At 56.0% G+C, this 12,259-nt stretch overlaps 2 protein-coding genes across 2 annotated transcripts; one reads left to right on the top strand and one right to left on the bottom strand.

Moving 5' to 3' along the window:
• Positions 1–1,967: 1,967 nt before the first annotated feature.
• Positions 1,968–5,249, top strand: EsH8_V_000918 (U6 snRNP complex subunit PRP24; the record flags this gene model as incomplete). Its single annotated transcript, XM_083273434.1, has 1 exon — positions 1,968–5,249. One exon carries the CDS (start codon positions 1,968–1,970, stop codon positions 5,247–5,249), a length of 3,282 nt encoding a protein of 1,093 aa, XP_083126149.1.
• Positions 5,250–6,011: 762 nt separating this feature from the next.
• Positions 6,012–10,736, bottom strand: EsH8_V_000919 (P-loop containing nucleoside triphosphate hydrolase protein; the record flags this gene model as incomplete). Its single annotated transcript, XM_083273435.1, has 5 exons — positions 6,012–6,251; positions 6,310–6,385; positions 6,456–9,155; positions 9,208–9,916; positions 9,989–10,736. 5 exons carry the CDS (start codon positions 10,734–10,736, stop codon positions 6,012–6,014), a joined length of 4,473 nt encoding a protein of 1,490 aa, XP_083126150.1.
• Positions 10,737–12,259: the final 1,523 nt, after the last annotated feature.

Here is a 12,259-nt window from a genome sequence, read left to right on the forward strand (position 1 = left end):
TCGCCCGGCAGTGTTTCGCTTAGGAAAAGCGACTTGGCTGCAAAGACAATGACCTCATCCCACAGCGAGGTTAGCGCTGGGGATCTCTCGGATTGCCAAGAATAGCCCGCTGTGTTGGGCAAAATGGGGGGAGAGGACAGCTGGGAGGATGGCCACGCATCAATCCGTCCCAGAGTCTGTTGTGGAACATGCCCGCCCACTGTTTCCTCGCATTAGTATAAATAACCCGAATTGGCAGAAAAGCGCGATCAATCCGAGCCTTCGCGTGGTGGACAAGGACGCGAGAGGAGTCGAATATTGCTTTCACCGGCACATCGGCATGTCACCTGGGATGCCAAGCCCCGTCGAGGCCAATGGGCGGGTGTCTTGCCCAATCGAAGGTAAGGTAAGGAACGGCTAGACAGGTGAGACAAACGAGATAGAGTTCAGCCACTAGGAATCTTTTTACACGGCCTCCTCTACCATAGTAGTCTGATAAGGAGGAAGGAAGCAGAGGAAGGAAGGCTGGACGGGGCGACCAAAAGCGACGGGCTGCGGCGCAGCATTGCCCCGGGAATACGCGGGCTTTGCTTGGAAGCCCGGTGCACATTCCACATTTCATCTCTCTCTGGCGACGTTACGTATGCATAAGGTAAGCCTGTGAGTTCCTGGCCTGTTTGGCAAGGCGGCAGCGGCGCGGCAACTGGTCTCTCGCTTTGGCAAAAGCAGACAGAGGCTGAACGATGGGATGTGGTATTATGCGATGCGATGCGACGCGATGCAACAAAGTCAAGAGCAAACGTGTATGTATGTACAAGTAGCCGGCGAGTGGATAGATGCGACCTGGACCTGGTATTAGGTGTCAGTTTTCTCTGTGATCAGTAACCGGTCACCCGCTAGAGTTGTCCTCCGGTACCGCTTATATAATACAAACGTCCAATGACATCGGTCCTCGACCCGACGCATGGTGGGCCCGCACAGTATGCGGCCGGTGGAACTCCCGTCCGTGCCTCGACCTTACATGCCTCACAGTGCAGTCGCCCTGCGGAATACCACCCATGGTGAAGTTAGTACCTTTAAACCCCACAGTCCATCGCGCATTTCGGGGCTCAAATCCACTGGGCCCTGCTGGACGGGACGGCGCCTCGCCTCGTGAGGTTCGGACTTCCCGTCAGCCGTTGGCACCTCCCCACCCCCTGCAAGACTGCCCTGAGTAGCAGCCCAAAAGTTCTCCCGGCGTCTGGACCTACCGTGCCGGTTCGCGGCCGACACCGTGCATGTCCAGTGACGCGACATTTCGACACCTTCTCCGCCGTCCGCCCCACGCAATCGAGTCGGCTCAAATCTCAACAGCTGCAGCTGCCGTTCAAGGACCCAGCAAAAAAGGAAGAGAAAAAAAAAGAAAAAAAAAAGGGCCTGAGGATCGACAACCGATTTGCTGCTTGGGGAGAGGGAATGCTGCCTCTCCCAACCTTTACCTTTCCCTGACCTTACCATCCTTGCGTTAGCCTTAGCACCTCCACCGTACTGTCTGCTATCTACTGTGTGAGTGAGGAGTGCGAGTGTGAAAGAGAGAGAGAGAGTGTGTGTGTGCTTGGGTACCGGCGCGGACCAATTTCTGTCGGCCACTTTTTCGAACATTCCCTTTCCCCTTACAGAGCACGTTGCCGCGATCCCATCGACGGTCCGTCACTCAAAATTCAATCCTGCCAGTGCCGCATCAGGCATTGTCTCGCTGGCCCGTCGCATAGACATCACCATCCCGCCACCGCCCATCGCGGCCCCTCCCAGAAGCTTCCGAAGCTCAATTTGTTCCCTGGCCGCCCGACCGTCCAAGCTCTACTTTTCTTCAACAAAAAACACACACACACCCCCCCCTCGTCGCATATTTCCAAGCACCTCACCAGGGCGCGCCAACACATCACGCACAACCTGCTCAACCGCGTCGCCCATGGTTCGTTTGCTGACGGCCCCACGATTTCTGCAAGATGGCGACCCTGCCGGTAGGGGAGGACAAATGGGTGGACTACGTCGCTGAGCACAGCCGACACGCCAACGATCTGGAAAAGCGCGTCCACGCCATCGAGCTGTTCAAGCTTGCCGTCGAGGCCGAGCCCAACAGCGTCAAGGTTTGGCGCGCATACTGCGAATACTTCTGGTCTCTCTACATCGACAGCCAGTCCCACGAATCGGGATGGTCTGACGAGGAACGCCACATGGGCTGCGAGCTCTTCTCTCTCAATGCCGCCCTCAGTCTCTGGCAGCAGGGCTACGAGGCCATCCTGTACCGCATCAGCGACAGCCACGAGCTGTGGGATCAATGGATCGCCCTCGAGAGCGGCCTACTCGCGCGCTCGCGCACCGCCGAAGGCATCCGGCGCATCACCTACCTGTACACCGACCGCTTGCAGGTCCCACACGTCACTCGCGACAACACCGCCCAGGCCTTCTCCGAGTTTCTGTCGACCTACAATAAGGCTGTATGGGAGGAGACAATGCAGAGCGTAACCGCCAACGTCAAGTCGCAAGAGGCCAAGAAGCTGACCGAAGACCGTGACATGTTCGAGTTGAAGCTGAAACAAGCCCAGCGAGAAAATAAAGACGACGTGTACCGCACTCTGCTCAAGGAGTACCTCGAATGGGAGTGCGCCCAGAGCAAGAGAAGTAACAAACACCCCGAGGCCACCGGCGACCTCTGCCGGGGTCTTTACGCCAGAGCCTTGACTGGCGTGTATGCCTTTGATGACACCATATGGAACGAATACGTCCGGTTTCTGTCGACCTCTGGGACCTACGCGCAATCACCTCAAGGCATGGTTGATGTTCTGCGCCGAGCCGTTGACCATTGCCCCTGGTCTGGAGCAATTTGGTCGCGTTACATTTTGACTGCCGAGGACGCCAAGCTCCCCTTTAACGAAATCGAGCAAATAAAACACAAAGCCACCAGCAACCCCGAGCTCTACAAGAACGGTATGGCCGCGCTTCTCGACATGTACGCTGCCTGGTGCGGGTTCCTCAAGCGAAAAGCCATGGATCTGAACGCCACCGACGAGGACGTGGACATTGCGGATATGGGGTTGCGCGCCGCGCTCGAGTTCGTCGACCAAGCGAAACACCGCTATGGTGATAGCTACCGAGGGGACCCAAATTTCCGTCTGGAGCGCATCTACATACAGTACCTGACCGAGAAGAAGCACTTCATCGACGAGGCCAGGAGCGAGTGGCACAAGCTGGCAGAGAAGCAGCTATACGCCGACAGCTACGACTTCTGGCTGAATTATTATCTATGGGAAATGATGATTTTCGCCTCCAATGGAAAAGATCGAAGCCCTACGCCGTCCACTGCCGCTATCGGTTTGAGGGTGCCGTCGGTGGCCACGGCTGTGCTTGGAAGGGCCATCAAGAGAAAGACCTTGGACTGGCCCGAGAGAGTCATTGATGTCTATGTCCAACACTGCAACGACTACGAGCTCCCAAGTACGGTCCGCATCGCCATCGATACCGTCTACGAAACTCGCAAGGAGGTTGCGAAGCGGCGAGAGAGAGAGGCTGCTCAGGCGGCAGAGTACTACGCAGCTCAGACACAGGAACAACAAGCAGCCTACGCAGTCGAGGCGGCAGACGACGATTCGTCCCTCAGCTCCAAAAGGAAACGTGAAGACGAAGCCGATGTTGCCGATGTGACATCCAGCAAGAGGGCAAAGAGCGATGCTGCAGCAGAGACGGAGACGTTGCTGAAACAGCAGAGTCTGAAAAGGGACCGGGAGAACACATCGGTTCTCGTCAGCAAACTTCCTGCAGAAACAACAAAAACGAAAATACGGCAGTATTTCAAAGAGTACGGTCACCTAGTAGACGTAACGGACCCGGCCATTGACCCTCAAGACCATACCCAGACAGTCATGGTAGAATTCAGGACCCCGGAAGAGGCGCAGTCGGCGCTCCTCAGAGACGGAAAATACTTTGGGACATCCCAGATTAGCGTTCAGCCCGGCACTGATTTGACGGTCTACGTCACCAACTACCCACCGACGGCGGACAAGACGTACCTCAGCAACCTCTTCCAAGACTGTGGCGATATACTGGGCATACGGATGCCCAGCCTGAAGGGCAACGTTCGTCGACGGTTCAGTTACATCACTTTCCAAGACCGTGCCGCTTCCGCCAAGGCCACGCAAAAGCACGGCACTGTTCTAGACGGCAAGTTTAAGCTGATGGCAATGTACTCGGATCCGTCCCGTGCAAAGAAGCGCGAGGGAGCCATCGAGGAAGGCCGCGAACTCCACATTACCGACCTCGACCCGGCGGCCGTTGAAGATGACGTCGAAAAGGTGTTTTCCAAGTACGGCACCGTGAAGCGTATCAACATCCCACGGAACAAGGCCGGCAAGGGCCACGGTGTGGCGTACGTAGAGATGGAAAGCAAGGACCAGGCCCAGACTGCTGCTTCCGAGCTCGACAAGGCCAAGCTCCGCAATAGCATCATGTCTGTGCAGATCTCTACCCCGAGCATCTTCAAGAGAACGGCGGCCATCTCGAAAGAGGGCGCCTCTCCAGCACCAAGTCGGGACGAGGAAGGTGACCAAACGATGGCAGACAGCAACGGCGATGCCTCGCAGGCCCGTCAGGCCGGGCCGAATCGGGCTGAAATCGCCTCGCGGACCATCGCCCTTTTGGGCATCCCTGACACAGTCAACGATGCACGAGTGAAGGAGATTGTTGAGAAAGTCGGAGGATTCAAGAGCCTCATTCTCCAGCCTAGTCACGGCGGTGCCAAGATCGAATTCGAGGATGAGCCGAGCGCAGGGCGCGCAGCGCTCCAGCTTGACGGGTATGTCTTGGACGGCCGCAAATTGCGGACGGGGTCTGTCGAGGAACTCAAGCATTCAAAGGGGGAGATGCGGACCGAGAAGATCGTCTACGGCGCTGGCGGGAAGAAGCAGGGCGACAAGCCTGCGGCCCCCAGGAGCGGCGGTAACGGCGCCGCCTTCATCCCGCCGCCCACGGCCGTCAAGCGGCCGGTTCTGGGCAAAGGCGGCGCCAAGCGAGGGTTGGGATTTTTGCCCAAGGCGATAGGCGCGGGAGGCAAGGGTGCGGGAGCGTCACAAACAGAAGCCAAGGTCAACGGTGCCGGCGGTGGGGAGACAGAGATTCGGAAACCGATGAAGAGCAACGCCGACTTCAAGGCGTTGGTCTTGGGGACCAATGCGTCCAAGGAAGGTGGGGCGGAAAGGAATGGCAACGGCCAAGCCGGGCAAGACCATCATTAATTCACGGCGTCCAGGGAATGGGAAATATGACTCTCTTACTGCATTTTTTGGGCGTCTGGTAAAATTCTATCATGTCTCGACATCAGGGGCTAATGCCAAAGTGCTTACTAAAAAACCGCCTGTTTGCTCGCTTCAGCCCGTGTTGTCGCAGTCACTCGCTGCGACCTGGCTCAACAATGTAATTGTTACGATGCTTACTCTTTTTTTTTGCCTTTTCGCCGTGCATGCCATCTGCTACAGGTAAACTCTATGCTGCCATGTGCCTCGGGGGCAAGCCCAAGACGGAAAATCCCGTTCATGGGGTTTCCCCTTGGTGTCGGGCTACTCGACGACGCCCTTTTCTACCGTCCAACGTTTCTCTATCGAACAAGGCACGTGGTGGGCAACCCCTTGAAAAGCTCCAAGCGCATGCATGCCCTGGGTTCAAGACTCTATGCTCCTCTGTGCGACTTTTGGGGCGCAGACGACGCCGAGCCGCGCGAGGCCAAGATACCCCTTCGCCCGTCCATCTTGGCGCATTCTTTGCTTGTTCCGGAGAGGTTTTGAGACGCGAAGAAGCAATGGGCTGATTGACTGACTGACTGACAGTCTTCCCGCAGTCCGGCCCGCTTACTAGCCTTCAACGCAATATCATCAACGGGCCAATGTCAAAAAAAAAAAAAAAAAGAGGCACAGGGGCGGCTTTCGCGAGCCAACGGGGACCTGTCCTACTATTCTTTTTTATTGCCCAAAAGGTTTGATGCGTCGTCCATCGCACACAGCCTATGCCTTGCTAACAGTCGCGTTGCCGCTGTCCTTGTTTGCCTCTTGAGAGAATATCTTTTGCCAAATCGCCAACCACCGCTCGTGCTGCGCCGTTGGCAACCTGCCTGGTTGTTTGAAAGAGCGGGTGAGGAGCTCTCGGAGTCTCGTGCGGAGGACCTTGATGACGAGCATCGTCTTCCAGTCGGGCAGGGCGAATCTGCACCGGTTGCCGTCGAGGACAAGAACACCGGCAAACATCTGTGAATGGTTGTCAGAGCTAGGGGCGCGTCTCTTGTGTAGCCAGTGGATAACTTACATCAGCTCGTACATCGCCACAGAGTAGAGCAATGGCAAATGGGTCGGCAGCTGTGGTCTCGTGTGCGTGATAGACGCTGTGCATATTCGTCAGCTTCAAGTTCGAGAATACCGGTGAATGTTGCAGCTAGGCAAAATGCATCTTACCTTTTCGACTGCATGATGTGGTAGTACGACATCCACTTGAGCTCATTGTGGCCCTTATTAACGGAAGATGGATGCAGGCTGATGGACTGGTTGTTGCCGACGTTGCGCAATCCTCGGCTCCCCGGATTATCGCGCACAAGCAGCTTGGGATAGAAACTCCATGCAATGACTGCCGTCGTGATGGCGTCGTTCTCGCTGTTGATGCTCACGCGTTGAGGTATGTCGAAGAAATTCTGATGACGTCGCCCTCGCGAGTTTGCTCCATAGCGCAGCCGGTTTAGAGCCCTTCTCTCATCGTCAGTCAACAACAGAAACCCAGAGTCTGCTACAGAGACCAAGAGCTGGCCCTTGAGGTCTTCGATGTTGGCCAAAGTTTGCTGGCTGAGGAAATTCTTTCGGCAGAATTGGAAATCCTTGCCGCCGGAAGCGCTGGTCGACTGGCATACCCGCTTCCATGCGAGGTACGCGTTGTAAACGGTCAGGAGATCTGAGTCTCCCCGACGGAAACCCTTGCGGACGAGATCTGCTTGTGCTCGCTGCCCGAAGGGTGCCGTAAAAGGCGTCTTGGAGGATAGAATGGCCGCCACGGTAATGGCCATGTCCAGGCACTTGAAAATGGCACCCATCAAGATCAGCTTGCCGAGGAACACATCCAGAGGCAGCCTGGCAAGTTGATGGCCAAGGGGCGTCAGATCCTCCCCAGGAGTCAGTGCTCGAACGTCGATGAGCGCGTCCACGGCGCGACGGATGTTCTTGGCCGAGGGCGGGTCCAATGCCTCGCTGAGGGTTTCCTCAATGCCGCCAATCTTGCAGATCTTGACACGAATTGCCAGGTCTTGGAGAGAAAGTCGCAGCATTTCAGGCGTCTGTTGATCACTCATGATCGTGTCATGCCTGTGCTTGGTGAACATGTGGAAGCAAAGTCCCTCCTGGACACGTCCAGCTCTTCCACGCCGCTGCTTGGCGTTCGCCCGGGAGATGAATGTATCAAGGAGCCGGGACAGTTGTCTTCTCTCATCGAATCTCATTTCACGATGCTTGCCCGTATCAATGACGCAGGTCACGTCAGGGATGGTGATACCAGTTTCGGCGATGTTGGTTGCGAGTACAACCTTGCGGACTCCGGGGGGCGGAATGAGGAAAGCAGCTTCTTGGTCCTCGGTGGCGATGGTAGAATGAAGAGGGTAAATCAACCAGTCTCGTGCAAACGAAGGGTCCCCAGACAAGAGGTCGTTGACGGCTCGAATCTCAGCAATACCAGGAAGGAACACAAGGATCGCCTTGCTGTATGCCGAGTACTGTGGATCTGAGGCCACCTTGCCTATCAGTTGCACGATCAAGTCGAAATCGATTCGATACTCGTCAATCTGAGCAAGACTGGCCCTAGTTCTGGCAGAATAAGCGGACAGGTCAGCCCCGGACGTGGACTTGGGTCCCTCGACTTCCGTCTCAACAACATCGTCATCAAGGTCAACCATCTTCTCTTGGTTGGGCTGGCCGACAGTGTAGCCGGTTGCCTCGATTGCATCTTCCAGGTAGCGGACTTGAACAGGGAAAGTACGCCCAGGAACCGTCAGCACGGGCGCTCCTCCGAGATAGTTGGAGAATCGCTCGGCATCAACCGTTGCAGACATAAGAACCACTTTGAGGTCTTTGCGTCTCAGCATGAGCTTCTTGAGAATGATGAGTAGGAAATCGCTGTCAATAGATCTCTCGTGTACCTCGTCGAGGACCAGATGCGTGACTTCCCGCAGGTCATTCGAGCCTTCCAGCATTCGCATGACGATACCAGTGGTTGCAAACACCAGTCGGGTTTCTCGAGAAGTGTTGGCTTCCAGGCGAATAGAATAGCCTACCAACGATCTCGAGGTTCCCAAGTCACCTCGGCCCTCGCCGAGCTCTTCGCTGACTCTCCGAGCCAATGAAATGGCAGAGATTCGACGCGGCTCAGTGCAGTAGATCTTGCACGCCTTGCCTTGAGCCAGCTGATGCTCGAGGAGAAAAGCCGGTACCTGAGTACTCTTTCCGCACCCGGTTTCTCCGCAGATGATGACCACCTGCTCTCTGTCGACAACATCGGTAACTTGCTGCTTGAAGTTCCACATGGGGAGTTGCATGCGAGACTGGAGCATGGCCTGGTACCTGGGAGAGTTGGTCTTCTGAGCCCAGATATTCTGGTAGTACTCGGGCCCGCCAGAGAGGCGCTTGGCAGCCTCTTGGGCAGCCTCGTCCTTATTGTCGGCCTGATTGCGGGCTGCACCCCTTCCCTTGAAAGCACCTTGTAGGATGACGCCGTCTTCCAGCTCTTGATCCTGCCTCTGGCGCACAAGAGTCCGTAGCTCTCTGATTGCCTCTCGGTCCTTGGAGTCCAGCAGGTTCTTCCTGGTCTCCGCCAGCTCATCCCATAGTTCACGCCAGACGGCAGGCAGCCTCATCCCAACTTTCTCCTCCTTCGATGAGGTACCAAAGATGTGGAAAAGGGCCCAAGTTGCGACGTAGGCTTCCGATTGCTTCTTATCAGGAGTGGCAATAGTCTTCATGCTGAAACTGAAGCTGGATGGATGGGTCACAACATCAACGCTGTCATCCTGAGATTGTGGTGGTACCTCTTGGGATTTGATCCACGATATAGAGACAGCATGGCGGTTGGCAAACGGAACCTCGGATATGAGCCGGTAGGCGATCTTCACCGAGGGATCTCTGCGGATGAGTTAGCTCGACGAACTGGCACCAAAGATTTCATGACACGTACCTCGCTCGGCAGGCTTCCTCTAATGCTCGCATGGGAGTAACGCCGGTCCATTTCCCAAAATCCCGGATCGTTATCTTGACGCCATCTGCGCCATTGAGCACCGTGCTTGATTTCCCTGTAGCATCGACTTCGGTGACTGGCAGGTTGGCGAAAAGATCACTAAGACCGCCGTCATCGTCGTCCTCGCCCTGCGCAAGAATCTCGGCCGCAATGCGTTCGGCCTCATCGTTGATGTCTCCATCAGAAGACGCGACCGGTTCGTCGGTCTCCTTCTGAGACGCTTTCTCGGCTTCTTCTTGCATTTTTTGTTTCCTCGCCGCTGCAAGCTGCTTCTCCAGTGCCAGCTTCTGGGGCTTCCACTGCTGCTCGGCAGCAAACTTGTCGAAAAGGACATCTTTCTCAATCCTTTCGATCTTCGCGCGAAGCTTGGCCAGCTTTTCCTCGTCTTCACCAGCATCGGCCTTGCCGTTCTTTTGCCTCGTTTTGTCCTGCTGACCTCTTTCAAGTTCAAACAACTTGGCCTTCGTTTCAAGGTAGACTGGGGCCAAGTCATCCGGTTCAATGTCACTGTCGCAAACCACGACGGGCTTCTTTTTGAAGGCAGCAGGGCCACCATTCTTGGATGATGGGCCGGACTTCTGGCGGCCATCAGACTCAGAAGCTCTGGGCGTAGTTGCCCCCGACGGCAGAGGACTTTCAGCGGGAGTGTCTAGAAAAGCAAGTAAGTAAGTAAGCCAGCCTCAGCCATCGCACGCACGAAGGTAACGACGTCAGGCCTTACCTAGTTGTCTGATTCCCTGTTTGCCACGGCCATCATAGTCGGGCAACTCGTCACTCGGACACTCTCTGGCCATCCAGTCGAGGGCTTCTTCAAGACCCCAGAGGCTGTCCTTGGCGGTGGATGGTATGTTTGGGGCAATATCCAGGATATGACGCAACACGGACTGGACGCGCTCTTCGGGGAAGCCAACGCTGGTGAGGGTCTGCTGCAAAGTCCACAGCTTGATGGTCATATCCTCCTCCGGCAACAGTTTCCCATTGACAGAGCCCTCAGTCGAGACGCTGGAGGAAGCAAAGCGGCCTTCGGCCTGGATCAAATCCAAAACTTGATCCATCAACTCTTGGGGCAGCCATTTCCGGGAGTTCACGGTATCGGCTTGGCCCCTGAGCAGGCGACGATCGGTCTCAAGCCTCGTGCGCTGGCGTTGGGCATCTCTCTTTGTCTTCTGAGCATACTTTTCAACCAAGAGCTGCAACTCGGACTCATCCAGTTGCCTCTCAAACTCCTCCGGACTCAGTTCGTTCTTGGCAGCCTTGTCACCGGCACCAGCAGAAGCAGACGGAGAGTCGGAGGGTGGGGCATCCTGGGTTGAGGCGGCATTGGGAGCGGCAGCGGTGGCCCGGGCAGCAGCGGCGTTTTCGGCGCCTTCAGCGGGCTCGGTCCGAGGCTTGGACGAGGCAACGGAGGTGGTGGCGAAGCCTCTGGCCGGGTTTGCCGCGGGCTTCTTCTTTTTCTTGGCCCCGGCCATGGCTCGCTCGATGAAGCGAGGTTGCGGGTAGAGGGATCAGGTCTGAACCGTGAGGGGTGCAGATACTGCGCGTCTGTGACGTCGAGGTAACAATGCGCCGATATGTAGGGTTCTGAGAGGGAGGGCGATAGACGGATGGACAAACAAGTAGAGAACTAGAACAATGCGGGAAGTATGGAAGTCGGGAAAGACAGAAAATGGGTGCCGAGCCGAGTGGCGGAGGCGGAGACGGAGGCGGAAAATGGATGACACAAGGGACGAGACGCCGGGCGGGACGATGAAGCAGGGCGATTGAGAAGCGCGTTCTGGCCTAGGCTGGCTGGGGGGGGGTCCTTTGAATGAGCAAGATGCAATGAGTGTGTATGTAACGAGTATGGGGCGAGTGAGTCGGGTACCTTTTGGGTAGCTTAGATGAGCAGGGACAAGAGGCAAGCACAGAGTCGAGTGAGTGAGTTGGCTGCGTGCAACGGGGGGATGGAGTGATGTCAACGGTGGGCTCGGCTCCCAGGCGTGTAAGGGTTTATTTTATGAATGTGTTGGTTTGTGAAAGGGTGGACGAAAGCGAGGCAATCAATGCAACGCAAAGTATCTTTGGCGCAGACTTGGGGTGTCTGGGTACCTCTGGCAGGGTGTACTTTGTAGAGTGTGTAGTGTAATGTAGGCAGGTAGGTAGGTTACTGCTTCGAGGTCGATGTGGATAAGGTATCCGCAATCGCCTCAAGCCTGAACCGAGCTGCCTTGCTTGTCTGGCCTGGGCCTATCCAAGCGAGCGCTGGCGAAGGCTGTGGTGGTGGTGTGGCCGGGTCTGTGATGCGGTAGGAGATAGAGAGAGAGAGTGTGTGTGTGAGGGAGAGAGGAAGAGAATAGCTTTTTGCCAGCAACAGCTGAGCAGAGTCTGTCCTCAAGCTTGTGGTCAAGATCAAAGATGCAGGTCCAGTGCGAGCGAGCTAAGGCTCCTCGAAAAGGACGGGAATGTTTTAGCAAGGGGAGTCGCAGGAGGCCAAAAGAGGACCGTTAGCCGGAGAGCTCTTTGTCTATGTCTCCGTGTCTCTCCTTGTCTCTCCCTCGCTCTAAATCTCTCGCTCCATTTCCCGCTCTCACCTGGGAACAAGAGCAAGACGAGATCGGTAGGTAGTAGAGGCAGGAGAGTGCAGCCTGTGCAGACTGTACGGCGAGTAAGGGTACGGAGAGGTACTTGGGCCGGGGGCTGTTTTCCGTGGAGAATATTTTTCCTGTTTGCTGCCAAAGACGGGGAATTCTCTTTCTTTGAGTCAGACCGGCCACGGCCAGGCTTAGGCTCAGGCTTAGGCTCACGTCGTCTTGCATGGGAGCCGCTGCCGCCGCTGCTGCGTCATCAACCCAGGGCAAGGATTTTAAGAGCACGGATACACCACGTCCAAGTGCTGATGGGCAATAATAGCTAGCATTGGAAGGCGGCGGCTCTGAAGAAGGGATGCGGACGGCGAAGAACAAACGTATGCAACTAACTTGCCAGCTAGTCGGATCATTAATGGGAGAGGTGG

The sequence above is a fragment of the Colletotrichum jinshuiense genome, chromosome 5, assembly GCF_051148585.1.
Source record: "Colletotrichum jinshuiense chromosome 5, complete sequence".
Classification (NCBI taxonomy): domain Eukaryota; kingdom Fungi; phylum Ascomycota; class Sordariomycetes; order Glomerellales; family Glomerellaceae; genus Colletotrichum; species Colletotrichum jinshuiense.